This window comes from Diabrotica undecimpunctata, chromosome 2 (genome assembly GCF_040954645.1).
Source record: "Diabrotica undecimpunctata isolate CICGRU chromosome 2, icDiaUnde3, whole genome shotgun sequence".
Lineage (NCBI taxonomy): Eukaryota > Metazoa > Arthropoda > Insecta > Coleoptera > Chrysomelidae > Diabrotica > Diabrotica undecimpunctata.
This window is the reverse complement of record NC_092804.1, coordinates 20,421,891-20,448,229: the sequence shown is the minus strand read 5'-3', so window position 1 is coordinate 20,448,229 and position 26,339 is coordinate 20,421,891. Positions and strand designations below refer to the sequence as shown.

The window sequence follows — 26,339 nt, the reverse complement described above, 5'->3', positions numbered from 1 at the left end:
CATTGATAGTAGTTCTTGAAAAACGATGTTGAGTGGAAAGTTACAGTTAATGGTGACCGCTATAAAATCATAACCACTGACTTTTTCGTTCCTAAATTGAATAATCTTGATGTCGAGAACATGTCACAAAGCTCGTTCCGTAATAGATTTATTGAAAAACCGTTTGGTGACCGCGTAATTGATTCTTTTCGAACCTGAGAGTGGGGCCCAACATTGCTAGACTATTTTCTGTGGAGAAATGTAAAGTCCGTAGCCTATACCGATAAGTTAGAAACGATTGAAGTGGTGGAGAAATCATTAGCAGCGTTATTAGCAATAAACGATCACAAATGTTGCAAAAAGTTATAAAAGGTTGTAGGTTGGACTATACCTGAATTAGCCGCCGCAATCATATTCCAGAAGTTATATTTAAATAAGTGGAAATGGTAAAATATTATATTTCGAATAAAGTCAGTTTTATGTTAATTTAAAAAAATTATCTTTGTTTTATTCTATAAGTTATATATCTCTAAAAAAACACCCATTAAATATTAAACTAAAACTTTTATATAAAATGGATTTACCTAAGGCAGCCAGGGCAACGATCTTATATACATTGTCGCTCATTTCTTCTTTATTTACAAAACATAAGGCTTCAATGATCGGTTGACACAAATATTGTGAAAAAGTTAAAACCAAAATCGCAATTTCAGCAGGTCTAATTACTAAAATCATAATCCACGAATAAATAAACGCTGGCAAATGTCCCCAAAACTTGTGTAGAGGACCAAAAGAATCGATGAAGTATGCATATTCCGATCCGGATCTAGGTACGAGGGTACCTAATTCTGAATAAGCTAAAGCACCTAAAACAAAAAAATTACAAATGTGATATAGGTATATTATATATCTATATTTAAACACACACACACATGTAATTTAATGAATACAAAATATATTTTACTTTATTTGATAAATAAAAATTGCTTTTCACTTAAATTAAATGTTCAAATGCCTCTTGGCAGTAATTGAACCGACGGTGACAATGATAATCTTCTTGAACATTGTGGATTATCTGGAGTTATATTAGGAATTTCCTATCTATATATTTTGATTTTTTACAAAATAAACTTATACCCGCACTTAAACACATACATTTTTCCAAATGAAAATTATCGTAATTTGGCAAATGATAACATAAGGTTTCAGCAAGACGGTGCACCTCCGGACTTTGCACTTTCTGTTCATGATTTCTTAAACAGATAAATTCTAAGGGGATATATTGGTAGACGAGAAACAATAGAGTCACCACCAAAATCTCCAGATTATGCACCACTTGATTTTTTTCTATGGGATTGCTTAAAATACATTGTACAATAAAATAAAAAAAACGAATACATTGAAAAGAAAAGTACTTTAAAAATGTGTAACTTTAAGAAGAGTATTTAGCAGCAGACGTAGAGACAAAGTTAGCAGCCGATATCAATTATTCGTAACGGAACAGAAAATCCACGATCAACAATTTCTTTAGCTCAAGTAGTATCCAACACGTTTTCTATGTTACCGGAAATTTTAATTAGAGAATAATGTCCTAAATAAATTTTGTGTCACCACAAGTGTTGCTCCCATATACGAAAGCCAGTATAAAACATAATACAATTAAACGGGGTGGGAGGAAGACAAAGACTGTACAAGTTTTGACAAGCACGCTAGTTATGAATGAGTTAGAAGAAGAAATCATAAAAAAACGAAGTAGGAAAAATTAAAATAAAAGAGAAATATGGAAAAGACTGCTTCAAGTGATAACTTATCTAACAATTATAAAGAGAAATTTGACAGTGCAAATATTATTGAAAAATCATTTGTTTTAGTTAAGTTTGCAATAAAAAGAAGATGATGAATATTTTGTTGATCAAGTCGATAATAATAAAACAAAAAGAGAAATCAAACGATTTCTACCCAGCGAAACCGAATTCAAATTTTTACCACTGTGTTTCCTAAAATTTGCGAAACAAACAGCTGGATAAATTACTCGGCAAGGGAATCTAAAATTGCATTCCACATGCCGTTCATCCTGGTCAAAATTCGTAGTGAATTCAGTTTCTGGTACTCCAAACGAAGTAAGTAATAAAACATAATGACGGTATTAGATCTTTGTTTTGATACAGGGCAGCGACAACCGCTGATACGTATTTCGACCTCCTTAAGTCTCGTCAGAACGGTATAGTCACTGCTCTGACTATACCGTTCTGACGAGACCTAAGGAGGTCGAAATACGTATCAGCGGTTGTCGCTGCCCTGTATCAAAACAAAGATCTAATACCGTCATTATGTCGATAATAATAATTTGAAGTTAAATAATGAATATCTCATCAATTTTTTAAGGAAAGTTGAAAATAGGTTTGTATTTCAAAGTGCAAAAGGTGTTGCAATAGTTCCAATCGGTGATATTGTTACCGTTTTTCCGCCACCTTTAAATTCTAGAGGTAGGTAGATACCTCAAGATTGCAAACCACTTATAGGTTCGGTATTGAGCTTAACAACTATAACGTGGTGTAATTCTATCTTATTTACAACTTCTTTGTAATATCCACAAGGAAACTAAGTTCCTGTAGTTGCCTGTATACCATATATTAAAAAATTTTTAATAAAATCCTTTATAAAAAGGTATATAAAAACCCAGTCGGGCTATGTTAAATAGACAAAACGTTTTCGGAATAAATATTCCATCATCAGTGTCAGGTTAATACATGAATGTAGCCACTAAATATGGGGGTAAAAACCCTTTAAAAATTACTAATTGAAATTTAGTTTACATTATTTCTTGTATAAAATTAAGATGGTAAAGTTACCGTTGGATTGGTAACATGGCGACATATGACTCTACATTAAGTTGCAAGTCCTGAGACGGTAGACATACCGTCTCAGGAGGACATAGCCCGACTGGGTTTTTATATACCTTTTTATAAAGGATTTTATTAAAAATTTCTTTGTAATAGTTAAGTTGAGTAACTAATGTGCCCCATGTACGTGGCCACTGCTCCCCCTTTGCACGCCCAGTGGTCAGTTTTCATGCTCCCAAAAAATATTATTATTTACTTTATGCATCATTTGTTTTATTTAAATATATTTTTGATACGTAGTAAAAACCCTATTTATTATAATCCTGTAAAATACATATTAATGACTCCATTCACAGATAAGAAAAAAAAAATAAAAAATAAAAAAGTGGCCACTGTGACCCGCTCTCCCCTACTTTTCTTTTCAATTTATTCATTTGTTCATAAGTGTGTACAAAACATATCTGTCTTTTTCTATTGTTAAAATTAAAAGTTTACATCGATCGACCACAAAATTTACAAAATTTAAAAATATAGTTAGATTTTAAATTCGTAATGAACTCCAGAAATGATCCACAATGTTTAGGATTATCGTCGTCGGTTCAATTACTGCCAAGAGGATGATGGGTAGTAATTTGGATATTTAAGTGAAAAACAATTTTTATTTGTCAAATACACATTTTTTTCTCTTTTCTGACAGCAGAAATAAGAAGCAGAATCTCTGATAATCTGTTCATAAAAAGAGTTGATACTTAACACGTTGACTGTCATAATATTAAAAATTATCGGTCCCTCAGGCCAGGGTCATAGGTCCCTACGTTCCATTTTTAGACAAAGACTTTCTTGAAATAAGGGTCACGGAAACAAACACATACGTAGCTCAATATCTCGCTGATGAAGTTACACGAGGGGATAGAGTGCGTCAGTGGCAAGATAAAAGTAAGAAATTCATTGATATATTGATTTGGATGGGTCTTGTTGAATAACCAAGTATCGAATCATATTGGTCAAAAATGTAGATACATATACACTAAAATGCGATAAAATCTGTAATCTGTCTCGCAATCGATTCCAAATAATGTTGAAAATGTGGCATTATAACAATAATGAAAATGTGTCCACAGACATATTGCAGAAAATATCGCCTCTCACAGAAAAACTCAATCAAAATCTTCGATATTTTACAAAGACTGAAGCCCTTTGTACTGACGAATCACTGGTTATAGAACGAACAAGTATAAAATGAAACTGTACAAACTGTGCATCGAAAAGTGAAATACTTACAATATGTTGATTTATTTTGGACAAGACCGAGTAGAGGGCCAATCTTTATCCCAAAAAGTAGTAATCACTCTTGCAAAGGACTTGCTTGATAAAGGACGGAAAATTTTTACTGACAATTACTATACAAGTGTCGACTTGGCACCTATTTATCTTGACAGAAACACTCACTCCACTTGGCCGGGGCTCTCCGATCGAATCGAAAGATGAATCCTAAACAAGTTCTTGAAAAAAGCTTAAAAAAGGAGAAACACAGACAACTGAACTGCTATAATTATCCAGAAGTGGAAAAACAAAAGAGATGTGCTTACCTTATCCACAAATCACACTAATGAGTTACTGAGAGCTGGCAATAATAAAGAATTGCAAAAATCTGCTGCTGTTATTGACTACAACCAGCATAAAGCCTACATTTACCTTTCAGACCAAATGAAGTCGTATACTACATCATTACGCAGAGTCGTGAATTGGTACTGCAAGCTGGCCATTGAGCCTCTTATTGGTAGTGCATTAGTGAATGTTCATATTTTACAACAAGTAGTAGCCAATGAAAAAATGTCATCGTCATCATTGTGGCTTTACAACTCTGCGTGGGTCCTAGCCTCCTCAAGAATTTCTCTCCAATCGTCCCTATCCATCGTCGTTCTCCGCCAAGCACGTATTCCCATGAAAAAATGTCCATAACCAATTTCAAGCAGGAAATCGTCAAGTCTTTTAGGTTTTGATGTTAACCAGCATACGTGGGATGTTATTTACAATCTTCAACACTCCTTGTAAGATGCGTCCTTTGTTATAAAAAGATTCAAGTAGAGCTTGGGCTTGGAAGATTTAAAGCACAAAAAAACCCGCGGACAAAACTAAAGTGCACGTCGCGTGTAAAATATTTTTGTCTCGAGTCTTTTTCCAGTTATTATAAATATTTTTCGTTTTAATTATCTACGTATATTTCAGGCCACGAGTACCCACTTATGATTCACAGATCTTAAAACCAAAAACAGTTTTAAACATTTACAGCCGTGATCCTTCAGTCCCTTACAGCTTAGATACGACTGAGACAACAACTGAGGCTTACGCAGCATATTAATACAGCAGAAAACAATATGAGTCACATTTTTGTCTCACGGCAGCCAACGTGTTAATGCTTTTTCAGAAATCAATATCGGAGTACGATTTCTAAATACAGGATGTTTAAAATGATTTTTTTTAAATACAATGTTTTTAAATTTCACACCACAGTAAAATAAAAATTTGAAATGACACACACATTTTATTCGACTTTAGGAAAATAAGAAACATAGTTGCTATTTTTGAATAAAATTTATATATTATTAAATTATTAAAATTAGTAGCCGCTTTTTTAATTTCGAACAAGAAGGAACTTGTCCGTTGACTAAATTTTTTTACAGAAGATATTATGCTTTAACTAGTAGATTTCTATATTTTATATATCAGTCTAATATTAATAGAAACAATTAACGGTAATTGTACTTGTGCAGCATAACTGTCAACCTAAAAAACTCAAGTCTCAAGTCTCAAGTTTCGTCAGCCGATCCAATCATTAAAATATTCACTAATAAACATTTAAAATACATACCTAATAATGAGATTAATCCACATGACACCCAAACCACCATGCACATTCCAACCGAACCCGAGTATTTCAAAGCCGACGCAGGGGATACGAAGATCCCAGATCCTATCATGATGGCCAAGATGAAGTTGATTGCCGAGAACAAGCCCAGTTCTCGTTTGAGTTGAACCTTCTCATTTTGTTCGGTAATTTTGGAATCTGAAATTTTTTTAGGCATGTTAACTTTACACTAATAGATTTACACAATAAATACAATTCTTAGAAAATTGGATATATATTACATTTTGCAACATTAAGTAACTTTTAATCTTTTATCGAGAAAATAAGAGTAGTGTTGATATTAAAAGTTACAGCGATAACAATAATATGTACAAGGTTTTGATGTTCAAGCATTTTTAATTGGTTTAATAAGTAGTTTTTTCAGTCTTCTGTAATAAACGAAATGTTAAACACGTCCAGAAATTTAAAGAAAAAAGAAAGCTTTGATGAACTGCTTTTTGTATAGTTTCTTTTTTCTGTTATTTACATCCTTCTTTTTAATTTCAATTTAAAGTACATTTTTGCTTATATTCTTTCGTTATGCCTTATAAATGTGAAGACGGTGGAGTAAATGACATCTCAAAGTTGTTTGAAAGCATAAAGCGGAAAACACACCTAAGCGATCACGACGCGATGGCGACTGCGATTCGACTCGTCTGAAACAAATAAGTGAACCAGCACATACACATACTGGTCGCGATCTGCTGGCGATTTGTGCAGCGTTCTGACGGCAATCGCGGCGATATAATTAGAATTAGTTTAGTGTTTAGAACGCAACAGTCTACGTTTATGGCTGGTCCCGTCAATGCAAATAAAAATGGATATCGAAAACCTTATTGAAATTGTAAAAAAATATGATATATTGTTTGACTTGTCTCACCCAGATTTTCACCTTGTTTTTCTGCAAAATAAAATGCATAAATATCTGCATTTATAAATGAAACAAAAAAAAAACGAACGGCTACGCATACCTTTATTAAATTTTTGAAATGCTTCTTGTAAATCGCACATTTTATAAACTATATTTCCAATTATAATTATTTATACTATTGAAATCGTAGGTCGCTATCGGTCCGATGTGTTCGCTTTCTACAGAAATCGAGATCGCCATCGCCACCGTGGACGCGATCGCGATCGTGATTGCTTGGATGTGTTCTCCGCTTTAAGCAGTTAAAAGAGGCAAGTATAGTCAAGAGGTCAACCAAATTTGCGATAAAAACACTCTGCAGGAATGTACCAAATTAATTAAGGAAGCACTTAGATATGCCTATTGAGATACAGAGTGTGAGATAATGATCCTTCATGAACATCAGAAAAAAATCTGAAACTGAAGTGGGACAACAAAAAACCCCACGTTTCTCAAAAAGAGCAACCAAAAAAGTCATTATAAAGACAGAGAGTACGTCGTACGCTGAATTACTCAAGGACGTCAAGTCGAAATTGGACATAAGGCAAATATTGGCGCCGGCAGCGGGGTACAGGGGGATGCGATTGTATCCCCCTGTGCGAAAAAAAAACCACATACCTAAACATGTGTAGTTCTATGTTTTATATTGGTTAATAGTATGTCCGAAGATGAAGAACAAGGAGGATTTAGAGCAGGTCGTTCATGTACAGATAACATCTTCTGTCTTAAACAAATTATAGAAAAGAAAATTGTGACAAATAGAGAGTTACATATGACTTTTGTAGATCTTGAGAAGGCATATGACACAGTCCCGCTAAATAAACTATGGAAAGTCCTGGGCACATCAAACATACATCAAACATTGGTTAGTGCTCTCAAAGATCTATATTATGGTTCAAACTCCCAAATGAAATTCGGAAACCTCTTAGCTGAAAAATTTGCAGTTACTAAGGGTCTCAGACAAGGATGTTGTATCTCTCCGACTCTATTTAAGATTTATGGAAAATTAATGGAAAAGGAAAGTCAAAGGAATGGGTATACAATTGAACGATCAGGATTACATATATACTTTACAGTTTGCAGATGATCAGGTGGTGATCTCAAATGACAAAGATGACATGGAATACATGCTTAGAAAACTAATTGAAGAATACCAGAAATGGGGATTAAATATCAATTTAGAAAAGACAAAATACCTCTCAATTGGAGCTAAAGCAGAACAACTCGATATCGATGACAATCAAAAAATAAATCCATGCAACGAATATAAATACCTGGACGTCATCTTCGACCGTAGTGGAAAAGACGAACGAGAAATAGAACATCGAATTGTACAAGCACGAAGAGCTATAGCATGTTTGAACGGAGTTCTATGGAGTAAAGAAATATCAAAGAAAAGAAAATGGAACATCTATGAGACAATGGTTAAAACTAGCCTACTTTATGGAGCTGAGACATGGAGAATAACCGAAAAATATAAGAAAAAGGTCGAAGCCACGGAAATGGATGCCATCAGAAGATCGATGAGAATATCAAGAGCCGACAGAATACGGAATGAAGTGATAAAACAACAAATGGGTATAGAGGGCACTATAGTTGAGGATATTGAGAGAAAACAGCTCATATGGTATGGGCATGTGAACCGAATGGGGGACGAAAGATTGCCTAAAAAAACGATGATGTGGCAACCCCCAGAGAAGAAGAAACTAGGAAGACCACCACAGAGCTGGAACCTGGGAGTTAGGAAAGCGATTAGCGCTCGAAATCTGGACGAAGACCTAACTCAAGACAGAATACAGTGGCGTTTGGGAGTCGGACAACGTCGTAAGACGTTATAAAAAAAACCGAATATATATAATAGTATGTGTAGATGTGGATGCACCCCTCAAAATAATTTTGGCGGCGACCATGAGCAAATGGATGTTCCCAAGTTCGAGATATAGGGTTATATATCCCCCTAGTATAGTATATATTCCCAAGGGTGGTTTTCACCCCTTAAAAATAAAAACCTCACCTATCGCATATATAACTTTTGAAGAGAGCAGTAAGGTAAGCCTAATTCCAAATTTTTAGCAAAATCAATTCAGTTAATATTCAACTAAGAAAAACTGACAAAATTGTCTATTATAAAGAAGACAGAAGATAAGATAAGAGAATAAAAAATAATATGAATAAATGAAAAAATATAGCAACAAATTTAACTGCACTATGTATTATGTATACATCATCAAAATTTTTAACTTGCAAAAATGTCATGGAGGTCAAAACTTACGTAAACAATATTTAATGACCTAAAAAAAACACGGATGCTGATCACTGTGTGTGTACATACAGACTAATTAATTGATCTAAAATAAAAAAGGACGACACAATTGTAAACATTCGCGAAAAAGTAAATATTTACCAAACTGACAGAAATATTCAAAATATTTTTATTAATTTTCGACATACTGATTAATTAATATATTATAGATTTTTTATACGAGGAATGGACTCAAATATAATTAAATGATTATAAAATGATAACATAAAAAATATTAGAATTATTTTTCGGCTTATAAATTTTCCAATTTTCTGGACGTTGAACGCGTCCATAGCTCTATATTGTGCACTGTATACTGTATATGGAATTTATGTGTATCCACGCAGGGTTGTAAAGATGTTTATAGAATGATCATGATGAAGGAGTACCTAATCACCTAACTCGGTGTAGTTTTACAGATGCATGCCTGGATTTTAAATAGGCAACCAGCAGAACACTTGAAGTTCACTCAGGTTAGGTTGTCAGTTGTCATACACATAGACTAATAATACAAGTAGACTAAGCGCTGCAATATAGGCCCGTTACCCTATTGCGTCAGAGAAATCTGACGCAAGGCAGTCCCTGAATCTCTTTCTAATGGGCCAGGTTTATCGACCACTTGACCTTCCCATTGCTCATTTAGGTAACGTGGTCGATAATCCCGGCCCATTAGAAAGAGATGCAGGGACCGCCTTGCGTCAGATTCCACATCCACAACGGAGTCGTCAAATGAAGATTCAAAATGTCGTTCCCAAAATCGGCAGGTTTTGAAATTCGTGGTAGCGATGGAAGGGGAAGGTGTTATTAACTGTATCTCTGGCTCTTGTTTATGCATTTCGACATTTTTTTAATTTGTATGTATTTTTGCGTAAATTACGAATATGCATTATTAAACTAAATAAATTGTTAAACAAACCATCTAATTTGTTTAAACATTTTTTTTTTCAATTTTTTATATTTTCCAATAATATTTGAAGTAATTTTTATTGTAAAACATAAATATTTATATTTATGATATTTACTTCTTCAATAAACTTCGTAAATAATTTATTTATAATAGATTTTATGAAAAAAAAACAAATTATCCTATTAAATTATTTCTAAAAATAGTATTTATTAGTTTATGTATTGCTTTGGAAATAAAAAATCTCAAATACCTACTCTAAGTTTTATTTCTTGCGAAACATGCTACTTATTGGATGAATGGAAAACTGAAGTTACAAGATCATTTGCAGACAATTTTTCCACATGCACCAGAAACTTTTACCTTACACACAAAAATTGTAAAAATTATCTATTTTCCATTTAAATTGTTAATAGATAAAAACATACGAAAAAAATTGGGCTGAATTGGCACATATTTTGTTATTCTATCCATAAAGAACCGAATTTTTAGATTGTGTTATAGCGGCCATCTCGATAAATTCTTATTTTCCTGGGCTAATATCGATAATACTCGTATACGACTAACGCAAATTAAAAAAGACATTCTACTATTGTATAAGGTTTCTTAGGTTTTCTTTTAATTGAATATTTCATTTATACAGGCTGTCCAGAAACTCTCCTGACAAACGAAGACCGCAGATTCCTCAGATAATTTTAAGACGATTTAACCCAATTGACCTAGTCCGAAAATGCTTCCAAAGGGAGCTAGAGCTCTTTGAAGATGGCGTCTATTTTTTTTATTAACTCCAGAATGCTTCTATTTAGAAAAATGAAAACTGGTACGATTATTTATCTTCTAGGGTTGAATCGATTTCATTAATTGCGAATTTCTAGTACCGTTCATAGGCGTCCGTTTTGGGTAGGTCAACGGGTATTTTAACGCATAACTTTTTTGTCTGTAACTTTTAAGTATTTGTGATACTAGATTATTAAATTTTCAAATATTTTAGTACTAAAGGACACTCTTACTTTAAGTCTGTAAATTTTTTAAGCAGGAAAATCTCCTTGTAGCTGTGCTTGTACCTTTGTAAAATGAAAGGATATAAATTTTCGTTGTGTAAGATATTTCTTGCGGACGATTTTGAAATTGTGGGATACATGACAGATAGTCTTCGAACGCTAATTTTTAAATTTTTCTAAACTCCCATAAAGTGACATCTTGATGTGCTGTTACATCATTATGTCGCTCTGTTTCATTATTTTTTGGGAACACTGAACTTGTTTTTCTTAATCGGAAAATTTTTTAGCGTATCTACTTTCCTGCTCGAGCGTTACACCTTATTTCGCAATAAACTAAATGTATATCAGCGTATTCCTTATTAGTAAAAACCATTTTTGTTGAATTGAAATTATTGTTTAAATGTCACAAAGTAAAAACTAAAAGAGAAACTTCACAAACTGACAAGAGTTTGACAATGAAAAACATCGGTCATAGTTCTGTTGACAGTTCAAAGGCTACTAGTGCAAAAAATATTAATTTAACTTTCATGACGAAAAATTTTCAAATCGATTTTTCTCGAAAACGGTGTATCCTACCGACTTAAAGTAAGAGTAGCTTTTAGTACTAGAATATATGAAAATTTAATAATCTAGTATCACAAATGCTTAAAAGTTACATATAAAAAAGTTACAAAAATGCGTTGAAATACCCGTTGACCTACTCAAAACGGACGCCTATGAACGGTACTTGAAATTCGCAATTAATGGAATCGATTCAACTCTGTAGGATAAATAATCGTACCAGTTTTTATTATTCTAAATAGAAGCGTTCTTGAGTTATTAAAAAAAACTACTTACAAAGCGCCATCTTCAAAGAACTCTAGCTCCCTCAGGAAGCATTTTCGGACAAGGTGAATTGGGTTAAATTGTTTTAAAATTATCTGAGGAATCTGCGGTTTTCGTTTGGCAAGAGAGTTTCTGGGCACCATGTATAAAAAGTATGAACATCTGGGCAGCTGATTAAAATCTACATTCCGTTTTCTATTAGTTTTTTTCCATTTTTGAGTTTTTAATCAGTACGTAACGCAAAGTGCTTAAATTTGATTTCATACTCATTCATGAAGCAAAACCAAAGTTCAACATTTCATTCATTAAAATGTTTTTGGCTACATATCGCATCAACGCCCGGAACAATTATATAAAAAATTGTCTATTAAACTCACCAGACATGCTACTAACATCTAAATGACATAATTTGGACACGAAAATGGTTCGTCGAACAAGGTTACAATTTTGATTTCAACTGTCGCTTTTGCATTCCTATCTCAAACACTTCAATAAAAGTAATCAAATCCGTTCACAGATTACATACATGTGGGTTCTTATAAATTCTTAGATAGTCAAAGATAAAAACGGTACTACTGTAAGATAGTGTGCGAAGAAGCCGAGCTGGAGGGAAAGTAATTTAAACGTTTATTACCGTCAATTACATGATAAAGAGTTGAGTGGCATGTTTAAATTTCAGTAATTCTATTGTTTACTTACCGTATAAAAACTATTTGGATTGTTTACATAGCACTTGGCTTGAAGTTTTGTAGTTTATTTGAAAACAAAAATAAAAACGTGTCAAAAATGCATAAATCTATAATAGGTAGTTACTAATATGCAGTTGTAACTAAAATTGATTTATCGCTTCACTGCGCTTTGCACAGCGTGAAAATTCTTAAAAAACAATATAAGCAATATTTATTATTCACTGCTCATTATACAAGCAACATTTTTTTTACATCTATAGCAAAATTTGAAGAAACAATTGAGGAGTCAGGGGGAAAAAAATCCACAAAAACAGTTCACAAAAAGAGAATATTTCAAATTAAAACAAATCGTTTTAACTCAACCGTATAAATATTTTTTCAGTGGTATGTTGAGATGTTTACAGAGAAAAAATCAAGAGAAGACAAAAAATATTTTACTTGCGAAACATCACACAAAAAATTGAGTTTGCCGGCATGAACCATGAACGTTCGTCCCCAATACCTTCAAGCTTCTGCGTCACCAAATTTGTTTCTTCCTCCGAATTTCCCTATTGTTCAGTACCTTGTAAATCAGTGTAGAACTTTCTAGAGTTTACGTTTTCCAAATATTTGATTAAGTCGAGAAGATCTTGTAGCTTTGACCGTAAGTGGGCCGTTGTACAAAGCTATGTGGGGATGATTGTGGCTAGTAACTTCCGGAGTTGTGATATTACGAGCTTTCCTTAAATTTCTTTGCGGGTTTCATTTAACTTGCAAAAAACCCAGAACAGGTATTCTTGTGAAAGATAAATTGAGGGCTATTTTTCCTGATTTCACTCTGTTGTTGCGGAGGACTTCTCTCCAATCATCCGGAGTTTCCGTATAAGCTTTGTCATTAATTAAACTCATGTCCTGGTAGCACTCTAGATGGGATAGGAATGTCCTCTGATGGGAAAAATTATTTTCACAAACTCAAACCGCCCTTCTGTTTGAACTAGATAATGAAGGAACCGAAAAACTGTGTAATTTTTATTTTGCCCTCCACAAGAGTCGCAAAAGATTATCAAATTTTGAACCTGAGATGACAGTACGTTGTACAAAAAGTGATGAATCATCGAACACACATCGTCAGCCCCTTTTTTGCTACCGATTCGGCACAAGTATAGAAAACAGAAGTAAAATCGGCCAATACAAGTACATTAAAACTTATAAAATTAAGTTGCCGTTTATAGTAGACATCGTTTGAGGTCACACTAGGGGTTGGTAAATTTTTTTAGAAGTCTATGGTTATGGCTTCGGTATCGATTGCTTTTGACAAACATTTTGGATATTTTCTTTTCACAGAATAAAATTTTTCACTTCTCGTAAGATGAAGTTGTTTCTCGTTGTTTTTTTCTTGTAATTTCTCCAAGATTTGGGTTTTATATTCATCACTGCTGGCATCTGATTTCTGCGAAAGGACAGATATTTTCGCTTTTATAGTGTCACAGTAGCTACAGGTGTCTTTCTTAGGAAAACCGAATGCAATATTAAACTTTTTTTCAAAAATTTCGCGAAAATTGTCTTACGATAATTTACGAGTATTAACGGGATTTTTTTCTTCAGGGAGATAAGTTTTCTTACTTTTTTCCGGGAGTAATGCGATTTGCTTCCTTTCAAGGAACCAATAAATTCTGTTACTTTGACGATAGTATCTTTAAAAATTCTTTGGGGCCTATTTCCGTGTTTTCCTCTAGCGACTAATGGTACAGTGCCAGTTGAGGCAAGTGATAAGAATGCTTTGAAACATACTTGCACATCACGAAAGTCTTAATCAGCGCCACTCCTAACACGATAGGAATAAGAAGCAATTCTTGAGGATACTAAATTACTCATAATTATTTTTCAGAAAATATTATTCGTTGTATTTAACAATAAATTGTGCAGTAACTTATTTCTTGCTATTTTACTGTTCAATAAAATTTTTCTAGGGCATTTACTTTAACTATACCTCAAAATAACCCTGTTGATGAACTATTTGCCTTTTATTTTTTTTATTATGAATATATTTATTTCATGTGCATGGTACCTATATCCCTTTCAGACATTGTTATTGATTGATATTACGATTTGATTTATTATATATATATATATATATATATATATATATATATATATATATATATATATATATATATATATATATATATATATATATATATATTATATATGTATATGTGGCGAAATATTAAATGTGTACCGCAGAACCATAATAACTTTTCTCTCACGGTTCATTTTATTCTCGCGTGATTATCCTAACCGTACCTTACCTTTGTCGTTATCTTATTTTATATGTAGTAGGTTTCCCTGTTCCTCTAAAAATAGGGTGGTGCCCAATTAACTTCTCTTCTCTTTATCTTCTAACTTCTCTTCTCTGTATCTTCAGTACTCCTCTAACTAATTATTTATGCTTGAGCCCCAAAGAACCCCGACTAAGATACCTCTACCAGACTGAAGCCCTAGCCTAGTGCCGTTTCCTGGGTAACCTCCACTCTGTCCATAAAGAGGGTACAAAATAGGGATCGAAAGTAGTCCACGTTTCCTTCTGAATGTGTTTCGTTTTAATTAGTTCGTTCATCTCTTTTCTTTTTCCTCTGATCATTCTCCATATTTCTTTTTCTGTTCCGTAGAAATCGTGTTCCATCTGTTTTGAGAGACTCTGCCAGTGTTCCTTTTTTATTTGTCTAACTAAAATATTCGGTTCATTTGTGATTCGTTTGTAGTGGTTATATGCCTATTGTGTTTGTTCTGTTCTGAATTGTAAAACTTACTTTCCACTCTCCAAGTAATTCTGTTGTTGCGTTAATTATGTTATTTTTGAGTTTTCCCAGCTATTTTTCGATGTTATCGTTTTCTAATATTTTATTTCCAGCGATCTTCCCTAATATTCTTTTTTTGTATAAGTATTCCGTGGATTCGATATTTAGTCCTTCACTTTGATTTTTGTTAGTGTTGGGGCCGCTCTCTTGGGTGTGAGTATTTCAGGATGATTCTTATTTTACATAATACTAGGCTATGGTCGCTATCTCTGTTGGTTATAACATAATCTATCATAGATCTTTGTCCATGGGTGTTATTAAATGTATATTTGTGTTGGTCTTTGTGGTCAAAAAATGTGTTGTTTATTCTAAGTTCGTTATTCGTGCAGAAGTTTATCATCAGTTCTCCATTTTCGTTTTTAACATAACTCGCCTATTCGAATATTATCATCTTCCCTCTTGACATGATCTACTACTTGTTGTAATTGGTCATAAAACGTTTTCCTTGTTGATTGAGGCTTGTTATTTTCTGGGCCTTGTAACGATGTGCTGAACGTCCTACAGCAACAGCGTTCAACAGTTCGAACCATGGGAGTGTCGATAATCACGCATCCATTTCCACGACAAGACGACGAGGTGGGGCCCGAAGCGGCTATTTAAAGCGAGCGGCTGGCGGAGTTAAATCAGTCTTGTGGCTAACGCTCTAGGCTCCCTGGCTCGCTAGTGCATTGAATCTGCGAGCCAACCCGAACAGAAAGACTTCCGCAGTGAGGATTATGCTCTGTCCTTAATCAAGCAGAACTCGTGGGTATAGTGGATTGAACGTTACCGTCAACTCTGACTCAGAGTATAACGTGGATCTGCACAATAGAATATTTTGATTGCGAGAGCGTTTGGCGCTTCCGCTGGACTGAGGTGGAAGAGAGTATAAGTCTGCGGGCGATCGAATTCGCGTATTTCATTTTCTGTTAGTAATAATAATTTTTCTTTTACAGACGTCCGCCGAGGAAGTCACTCTCGCGGGGTCCAGGCAGGGATATAGAATATATTTTATTTTTATTTTTGTACATACGTTAGAATTAATAGATTTATTTTTATTTCAACCTGTGTTTTACTGAGTCTGTCGCCTCGAAAGAACTACCAGTCACAGCCTTATACACCGATGATATTCAGGTCTTCTCCATTCTTATCTTTGCTGTTACAATCCTTTCTGATACGTATTGACACTCTTTGATGTGATTTTGATACATTTGGTGTATTATTAAGGGTACACCTTCTTTGAAAGACACTTATGGTGGTAGAAATTATGTGCTGCTCATAACTTAAATCTAGTACTTAATGATGCAGTAAAAGATGTTATTGATATGCAACATGTTTTTGAAACGGTTCAACATTTTAATTTTTTTTTTTGGCCATAGTATCAAAATACAGAATATCTCCATGATTTATCCCCAATTGAACACATGCTCGTCCAACTTTGGGAGCACTTAAGAGGAGAGGATTTAATTAGGGCATAGAACGAGATACCTCAGGAGGATAATGAGCAAATAATTCGAAGCGAGTCCAGACGCATCCAAGGGTGTGTTGTCCACCTATAACACCCACCTATAGGTGCATCAACACCTTATTAATTGATTTACTTGTGTAAAATGTTTAATCATACTAAAATTTTGATTGTTTGTATGATACATGTTTTTTATTGTTTGTATACTAATTTATAATGAGTGTTCGGATTTCTATGTCGCTTAATATAGTTTGTATATCATTGCTTTTCAGATTTGCTCTGTAGAAAGCAAATAAATCAAATAATTTAATGACATGTAATAAACCTTTCTTATAAAAGCAATCGTCTACTTTTAATCCTTTTACAATTTAACAGTGTGTTAAACAAAGCTTCCGGAATTAGAATAAAATAATTTTTAAAGTAATCATTAGACGTCACCGATGGTACTTTGTTTTATTAATATTTATGTGTAACAAATTAATACCCGCTATAAAGTTGCTACTTTGATAAATTTTTATCAGCTAGCTGTTCAAATTTGATGCTTTACATTTTTAAATAAAATTACGTTTATTATTTGTAAAAATAGACCAAAGTGGTTTTAGACTTTATTACTAATTTATTTGTAATACGTTACATTGTATTACAAAGCAGCTAATCGACAAAATTATAGCGATAAACCCTTATAAGTCTTCTCTCAAATGTGTTATCGTTTATTATGATAGCTATCATTTTCAGGATGTTCGGAACTGTTGGCTGGATGTACGGTCAAGACACTTTCCGTAGCGACTCTCTGTAATATTTCGTTCACTCCAACAACACAACGCATAGTTAAGTTTGTGTCAACGACAATGAACAGCGCTAGTTTTACTAAATCGTTGTAAATATGTTTAAACTAATGTAGTATCGGAGATGCCTGTCTATCCGTCGGATCATCCTTTTACGTTGTTGATTGTCTATGGTGCTATAGATCTTTATTTTGTTGAGAATGAAAATGAGCATTCACTTTCTGTATATCTCAAAATGGTTCAATCTCACGATATCCTCAATGTATGCCTTAGCACAAATTAGTAAGGAAGCATTTTACAAACTATTAGATCAACAGTATATAACGGCTCCAAAATAGGATATAAAAACAATGATGAGGGATTGCAATGTAAACTAGTCAAAGAAGTTTATTTAAGATGGGTAATAGGAAAACAGCCTACACGACACAACAACTGATAATGGACAATATCTAATTTGGTATACCAAGGGGATTGGAGAATTTAGTATACCAAGGGAATTGGTAAAATTAATTCAAACCACCATGACTCACCAGAAGCGCAAGTATGAGTCCATAACCAATTGACAGATCTTTCCAGATAACTAAGGCGATAAAATAAGGAGATGGGCTGGCTCAGAATCCAAATCTGTTATGAGAAAAATGTCTGTAAGCCCAAAAAATATATTGTTCAATAAGTCTAAACAGATTGTGATGTATGCAGATAATGGAAACTTGATGGGCCGAATCATAAGAGACATCACAGAACTTTATGTGAAGCAAAGAGACGAAATAACGAGATTAAAGAAAACCCCGCAATACTGAATTGCTGACTCTGTATCTGTATGGTGGTAAAAATATAATCATCCATATAAAAGCGATTCGGATAAGATGAGCAGGACATATGGAATGATCAGAGGAGAGCATAGTATTAAAACAGTATTTTTTTAGACCAAATGGTAGAAGATCAATAGACCGTTCCAGAAAAAGATGGAGCGATGATGTGGAAGATTTGTATAGGATTGGGGTACAACTATGGAAAATGGAACACAAGAAAATGGCGAAAAATTTAAAGTTTTAAAATTAAAAGTGAAAAACGATGTTTCAGAAACTATTTCTTCACATTAATACAAAAAATCCTTATGGATCGACAGTATCCCAGTTACATAAAATAACATATAGATAGCCTTAATAGTGTTGATCTTAAAAAAGGAACTTACTGGTTCAATATGTCGTTGGCTAGATGGATATTCGCAGATTGTTTCAAAAGTCAGTTATTAAAAGCAACGTTAGAATGGTGTATTACAAAGTAACTGATGACCTACTTTAATTAATACAACTAGTCCCAGTTTAGTTCAGAAAAAAAATCTAAGTAGGCCTTATCTCTTGCTGTACTGCTCCACCATAGACCGATCAGACACCAGGTTTTCTAGTTTAATTAGTAGATTCGGTCCGATTGTTAGAACCAGAGTTATAGAAATTCCATGAAAAACAATTGCAAAATAGGTATAAGTCAACTATCGTACTTGTGATTACTTTATCTTTATGAATAAACAGTTTATTCATAAATTTAACTTTATAAAAACTAAACTGTGAATTAATTTGTTTATAAGGATTTATCCCACTCCCCCCGGCTACTAGATTATTTGTTTGTTTTCTGGGCCAGAATAAATTTCATTATTGCTGCATCAGGAGAACATGGCATACACTAAAGTACCACAATTGTAGCAAGTGACTCATGTTTTAATGGTTTTTTATAGGCCAGTAAATCGATTCGATTCAATAGTCGACTCGATTCGATAATTGATTAGATTCGATTGTATTTTATTTTATTGTATTTCGATTCGATTCCATCTAATGCGATAATCGATTCTATAATAGATTTCTATTAATAATCGATTTGATGCGACAATCAAATTTGATTCAATAATTGATTCGATTCGATAATTAATTTGATTCGTTAATCAATTTGATTCGATAATCGATTTAATTTGATAGTAGATTCGATTCGATATGATATTCTATTCGATTCGATAATCTATTCTATTCGATTCGACAATCGATTTGATAATAGATTCGATTCGATTATATTGTATTTTATTTTATAAAATATATAAAAAATAAACTTATTTTAAATCAAATTGTGGCTTATTCCCATCAAAAATAGTCAATTTTATTGAAGTTATACTTATATACGCACGGTCGGCGTTGGAAATTTGCATGAGAGTGAATCTGTGAAACCATTACATATGTAAGATGAGTAAGAGAGAGACGGAAGATATATAATATTGTGTATATATATATATATATAATATTATAATATGTATTAATATTACTATTTATGTGATATGTTTTGTATTATTTAAAATTAAACGTTTATAATTATTTTAGGCTTTTGTATTTCAAAATAATCACTGTTTTACCGAAAACTGTCAATTTTGAAATCCCTTAGTGTCATGTCTAATTGGCAAATCCTTTACGTGTTTGGTTCATACGCTGGTGGTTGTGAGTTCGAATCCCAATTATGAATTTTCTTTTTTATTTTTGAAATATTTAAAAACCTCACGTTAATCTTATTAAATATATGTAATATACGCAAAAAACATAAATTTTAAAATAAAATGAAAATTTACAACATAATCCGAGTTGTTGGTTTTTTATTTTTATCTTCGTAAAGTAAGTTATATGTATATTGGCAGTTTTAAATCCTTATGAATATTACATTTTAATTTATATTGTATTATTATATTGAATTATGTTGCAGTGTATTTATTGTATTGTAATTTTTATATTAATAACAAAAAAAAACAAAGAATTTTACTGCAGAGTATGTGTAAATTTTTTTTTTGCATTCAACTCCTTTTATGCATATATAAAAATAAAAATATATATTTTCATTAAAATATTGATACAATCCTTCATTTACTATACTCCTATTACAGGTCAAATGTTTATATACAGCAAACGATGCACCATATACCTGTATAACTAATTCTTTTTCTCTTTCTGCTCTCTCTTACCTATAGCATTACATATGTAATGATTGTGCAGATTGACTCCTATATAAATTTTTAACGGCGAACGCGTGTATAGAAGTATAACTTCTACCGGCAGTCCCACACCCGTTTTTTTTTATTTTATTAATAAACACGCACGGCACTGCGTTTACTATTTCATATAGCGTGATATGTCGTTGCAGTTTTATTTTTATTTAATCTAATGAAAATATTCCAAAAATATCAAGACATGTTTTGTTAGGGTACTTTACGTGAAATGAACTTCACTTCAGGTAACTTTAGGTAGAAAAAGAGGAATAGTACCTACCCCTATATTGAACATGTTGAAATCATTTTATGGAGCAGAAAGTATCTGAAATAAATAGCAGAATTTCGAAGAGATGGAACAAAACATATTATACAGATGAAACATGGTTAAATGACTGTGACAAAAATTTGGCAGAATTTAAATGTGAAAAACAAATGACAAGCTATCTAAGATGGTTTGTCTACAGGTTTAAAAGCCCCATCTGGAAAGGGAAAACGCCCTATCATTAGCCATATTGGTAGCGACTCAGGATTTGTTGAAAGAGGTTTTGTTCCTAAAAAGACTGGGAATTACCATGAGGAAATGAATGCAGATCATTATGAAAAATGGTTTTCAGATATTCTGTTAAAAATCAAACCAGGATGGTTATTGTTGTGGATAACGCTCCATATCACTGCCGATGTGTAGAACAGTTATATTACCAACCACTAAATGGAAAAAAGCAGAGATTGCGGATTGGCATATTAAAAAAAATATTAAATTCAACAAACCAATTTTAAAAATCGAGTTACTAAACTTCTATTTTGATTGGATGTGTCCCTCTCTATTAAATTGGCACCAAATAACAAAATCCAAAATATTAATTTTTATCATGTGGTAGCGAATCTCTTGCATTAATAACACAAAATTCATGGGAATTGACATAGACAGTAATCATATAAGCAGTATATACAGTAAGCATATATCAGTATATACAGTAATTATATAACGGGAACAAAAATAGTTTATTTTGCATATAAGAACATGACAGACATCAACACAATATTCAAAAGCAAATTATAAATCCATAAAATTCAAATTATGTTGAAATTCACAATGGACCATTATGAATTAAAATATATGACCATTTGCAGGAAAGATTGACTTTAATCAATAATAAATTTATAAAGAAAATTAAACATTGATTATGTCAACATGTCTTTCACATTCTGCAAGATTTTAACACAAATATTAATTATTTTCGCCCTCTTGTATGACCATTTTACGTTGATAAATAAGAAACACAGAATCCATATATACAATTTTCATATTCATGAGCTGTGAGTAGAACTACAATAAATACTTTTATTTTTTTAGTAATGCTATATTTTATAATACACAATAAATAAATTATTTCCTTCCCTTTTTATTGATCGTCAAAGTTATTTGTGGATACCACTATTACCTGTATTAGGTATTTAATTTCACTAATATTATGATGTGAGGATTGTGTGGAAATATGATTTGATAACAAATTAACCTTTTGACAGTTTTTAGTTTTTTTATAGATTTCCTTAGCTTTTCTGTCCTATTGAGTAATATCTATATTGAGTCATTGAAAGTAACCAATAATTTGTGATATCACAATAACCACTAAAACTTTATTTACACAGAAAACAAGAATAACATATGAACTACAAGTACTACTGTACCACAAAAACCAAATAAAGTTTCAAATTTTTCATAAAATACATAAATGTCATTTATTAAAATTGAAAACAATTAATGAATAGGGTAAAATACTTATTATAACGTTTCCAACAAGCATGCAGTGTAAAATCTTTGCCATATACAAAAGATATCCTATATAAAGCCAGTGGTTCAAGGTAAGCAAAAAAACTGCCAAGCTAAATGATTTTACTAAACACTTTATTAACTTAAGAAAATCGTATTACATAAGTATAACAAAAAATAAGCTTCAGAAATGCCACTCTCACTTTATCAACACAATTCTAATTCTAACTTTATTGCCATGTGGTATTTAATAACATAACCTCATTTTTAACTTGTTCTAAATCGTTATATTTTACATGCTATGATAATTTGAAAATTGAATAACTTTGAGGTATTCTGTGGCTATTTTAAAATTAAAACAAACTTTACAAATAACAACAAGCAAGCAAACTTAACAAACCCAAACTAAAATTCAAGCAGAGAAACCGGGACATATATTTCTTTTACCTTAAATTTAACCTCAAGAATGAAAATAATTTAATAGCACTAATTGACCAGAGTGTGAGTATTGTCCTTTCTAATTGAAATTGGATTATTTAAATCAATAGATATTGTATTCCATAATCAGAAGCAGTCTTAAATTTCATTCCGCTCTTCCCTTTCGCGCGCAGTTTCTTGTTGTCCTTTTAATTCTTAAATACCGTTCATAAATACAACTGGTGGTTGTTGAAGGATAACAACCGAAGACCACATCGGTGGTTTGATTAAAGGCAACACTGGTCACTGGTTTTACAAATTTATTTACTGGACATATGCGGAACCGGTTCTGATTTTTTAGTTTTAACAGGGGCATAAAAACCGTTGGTTTCTTTCAGTAATAAACATATACTAAATAACTTTTTTAAAAACCTTCAAAATTACGTAATCTAAATTTTTTAAACTAATTTATTGCTCCAATAACAACAAAATAAGGCAAAACGTTAATTGTTTATAACTTTTAAAATTTATTTTTTGTGATTTCTTCTAAAGGGGGGTCTTGTAGTGCATAACAGGCCGTTAAAATGTCAGTTTGATTTATGAATTAATTTAAAAGTTATCCAAATTGATTAGATCAGATGCATCGAGTTAGAATCTATAGAGAGGGCATCACGTGACTAAAAACGACCTCACTTCGGCCATATTGTGTTGCCACTTTTGACATATCGTATATGTTTATTTACGTTGGTTGTTTTTCGAATATTTTTAGTTTTATAATACTTTTATAGAAACTGTAATAGTATATTGTGATAGTGCATAATAATGGTTTCTTGTTCTCAACGTAGTTGCAGTAGCAGAAGCGGTATTAATAAAAAATCTTCAGGAATATCGTTCCACAGGTTATTATACAAACATGTAAACAAAGAAATGGCCCGTACTTCAGAGAATAAATTAATAGTATTTGACTGTATTAATTTATCTTTATGTATAATATATCGTGTTTTTAGTGTTTACCGCGGGATAAATAAATCATAGTTTATTAAAAATGTATTGCACTTTTTTAGATTATGATTAAATCTTCTGAATAACTAGTCATATTTTTCTAGTAGTTTTAATATTATTGAGTCCATCCCTGATCCCACCGCCATATTGGTTTCACAGTTAGCCACGCCTACCTACGCCGTTTTTAGTACATACGTTAATATGCTCATAGCTTCTCCATAGATTCTAACTCGATGATCAGATGTAATTTTTTTGTAATTACATAAGACATAAAGTAATGAAGATATGATAATTCTACAACATTTTTAAAGAATAATTTCTATAACCAAAAATTGTTTTGTAATGTTACTACTACTATATATTTACTATGATTACAATGATATATGACTATATCTATGGCCTCTATAATATATGAGAGAGATTTTTTCCGTTGGTAAATAGATAAACGTTGTATACTAGTAAGTGTTGAGGATCAAAATGCCAGTTAATTACATGTCTATGATGCCAAAGCTATTAGGCAGCGGAATTTACGATGATTGGGCTTTCGCAGCGCTAAAATATCTTGTTCTAGAAGGTTTGTCCACGTGTTTCAGACGGAACTGAAACCGAAGTAGACAAACACGTAAAGGTTAAAGCCAATCCATCGTTATATATACATATAAAACAAGCCAAATCCGCGAAAGAAATTTGGGACGCTTTTTTTGGCTTAGGCTTATCGTCATACAGCCAGACACAAAAGGAATAAGACAGTCATCATTATAATTTACCTAAACGCCCTATCGAAATAAAAGATTACATCAATTGGGACGCTTTAAAAAACAGTATTGTGCAATCTGATTATGGATGAAATAATAAAAAAAGTAAGAACTAAACAAGAATACCAAATGGGAGAAAAACAACTTAAAATAATCTGCTATGCAGACGACGCAAAACTACTCTTTCAAAGTGAAGATGATTTACAACGTATACTGCACCAATTTAATATAACCGCCAGAAAATTTAACATGTTAATTTCCCCCAAAAATACAAAATGCATGGTTACAACAGCAAATTTATTAAGATGCAAGTTCGAGCTAATTAGAAAGATTCAATATCTGGGTCATATAATGAGGGGCGAGAAGTACGTTTTACTCAGGTTAATTATGCAAGGGAAGAGAAACCCAGGACAACGCGAAATATCCTGGCTAAGAAATTTGAGAGAGTGGTTCGGTTGCAGCTCATTAGAATTATTCAGAAGCACGGCTAATAAAATTAAGATAACGATGATGATTTCCAACCTCCGATAGGAGAAGAAACCTGAAGAAGAGAAATTTTAGCTGGAAAGTCAGATAATAGAACAAGTGATGGAGTTTAAATATCTAGGCATCACATTATCTAGCTACGGAAAGCTTGAAACTGAAGTGGAAGATCAAGTGAATAGAGCAAACAGAGCCGCAGGCTGCCTGAATGAAACAATATGGAGAAATAACAATATCGGGAAAGAAACGAAAGGCAGAATTCACAAAACAGTCATCAGACTAATAATAACATACGCGGCAGAAACAAGACCTGACACAGAGAGGACAAAAAGGATGTTAGAAACAGCAGAGATGAAAACACAGAAAAATTGATGGTAAGACACTATGGGACAGAGCTAGAAGTACAGATATACGACGTAGATGCAAGGTGGAGAACATCAAGAACTGGGTAAGAACTAGAAGAGTAGAATGGAACGATCATATAAGCCGAATGACAACAAATAGAGTAGTAAAGACGGCAAGAGATGGTTCCCCAATCAATAGGAAGACGATCAGTAGGAATACCACGAAAACTATGGAACGACAATTTACTGCAGGCACATTGAAAAACAGACACAGTCATGTTCATATAAAAAGAAGAAGAAGAAGAAGACTTATTGTGATATTTTTTTTCAGAATTGGACTTATAGATTCTTTGACACGATTATGGTAAATCAAATCAACTGAAACATTGTAATTTTGAACAAAACAAACGTTTAAAAAGCAAGTGGAACAGTAGGCGGTACTGTAGACTAGCTCGAACTTCATACAATGTTTCGGTATTTTTAAATTTTAAAAAAATTATGAAACATTTCAAAAATCAAAATAACAACTCAGCATTTTACTGTAGAGAAAACAAATAATAAGTATAACGCCAGCATAGAAGCTTCGCTTTACAAAGAATGATCGTGGAACTTTTACTACACCGAATAATAATACAAAAAAATTAGCGTTATTAAGTGGCTTGATAATAAATCGATTATTCTTGCCAGTATCTACATACACATAGATACTCCAAATTCGTGTCATCAAATTAAAAGGTTCGATAAAATCTACAAAACAAAAATTCTTTTCTTTGCGCCAAAATATTTCTTATATATTACAGTTTCAATAAAATGCATACAAAAATAAATTTGTCTCTCCTAAGGGTTCAATGTAAATGTAATATTTTTATCAATATAAAGAAGAAAATGATAATTCCGTATGTGCCGCGCCTATGGATTCTCTTTGGAATTTTCTTCACTAGCTGTTGCCAAATGTAAAAAATGTTTTAAACTGGAAATATAATTTATCTAATATACCTTTAATACCTACTTCAAGAGTAGATTATAAAAACATTTTAACTTTATATAAATAAAAACGTTTATATCTTCCATTACATTTTAAATATTTAAAAATAGGCTTTTATTTTTATATCAGTTTTCAT

The 26,339-nt window shown here is 32.5% G+C and overlaps 1 protein-coding gene across 4 annotated transcripts in view; it reads right to left on the bottom strand.

The window, feature by feature from the left end:
• LOC140434297 (b(0,+)-type amino acid transporter 1-like) overlaps window positions 1-22,854 on the bottom strand; it is a 39,910-nt gene extending 17,056 nt beyond the window's left edge. Inside the window, exons 1-3 of one of the 4 annotated variants that reach the window (XM_072522452.1) lie at window positions 22,665-22,854; window positions 5,695-5,889; window positions 564-845 (exon numbers count right to left, since the gene is read on the bottom strand). In XM_072522452.1, coding sequence (XP_072378553.1) covers window positions 564-845; window positions 5,695-5,803 — 391 coding nt within the window. In that variant the 5' untranslated portion in view covers window positions 5,804-5,889; window positions 22,665-22,854. Of the gene's footprint in view, window positions 1-563; window positions 846-5,694; window positions 5,890-8,909; window positions 8,975-12,046; window positions 12,232-12,368; window positions 12,477-22,664 lie in introns of those variants that run through there. The other 3 variants (XM_072522454.1, XM_072522451.1, XM_072522453.1) reach the window with 3 other exon arrangements.
• Window positions 22,855-26,339: the final 3,485 nt, after the last annotated feature.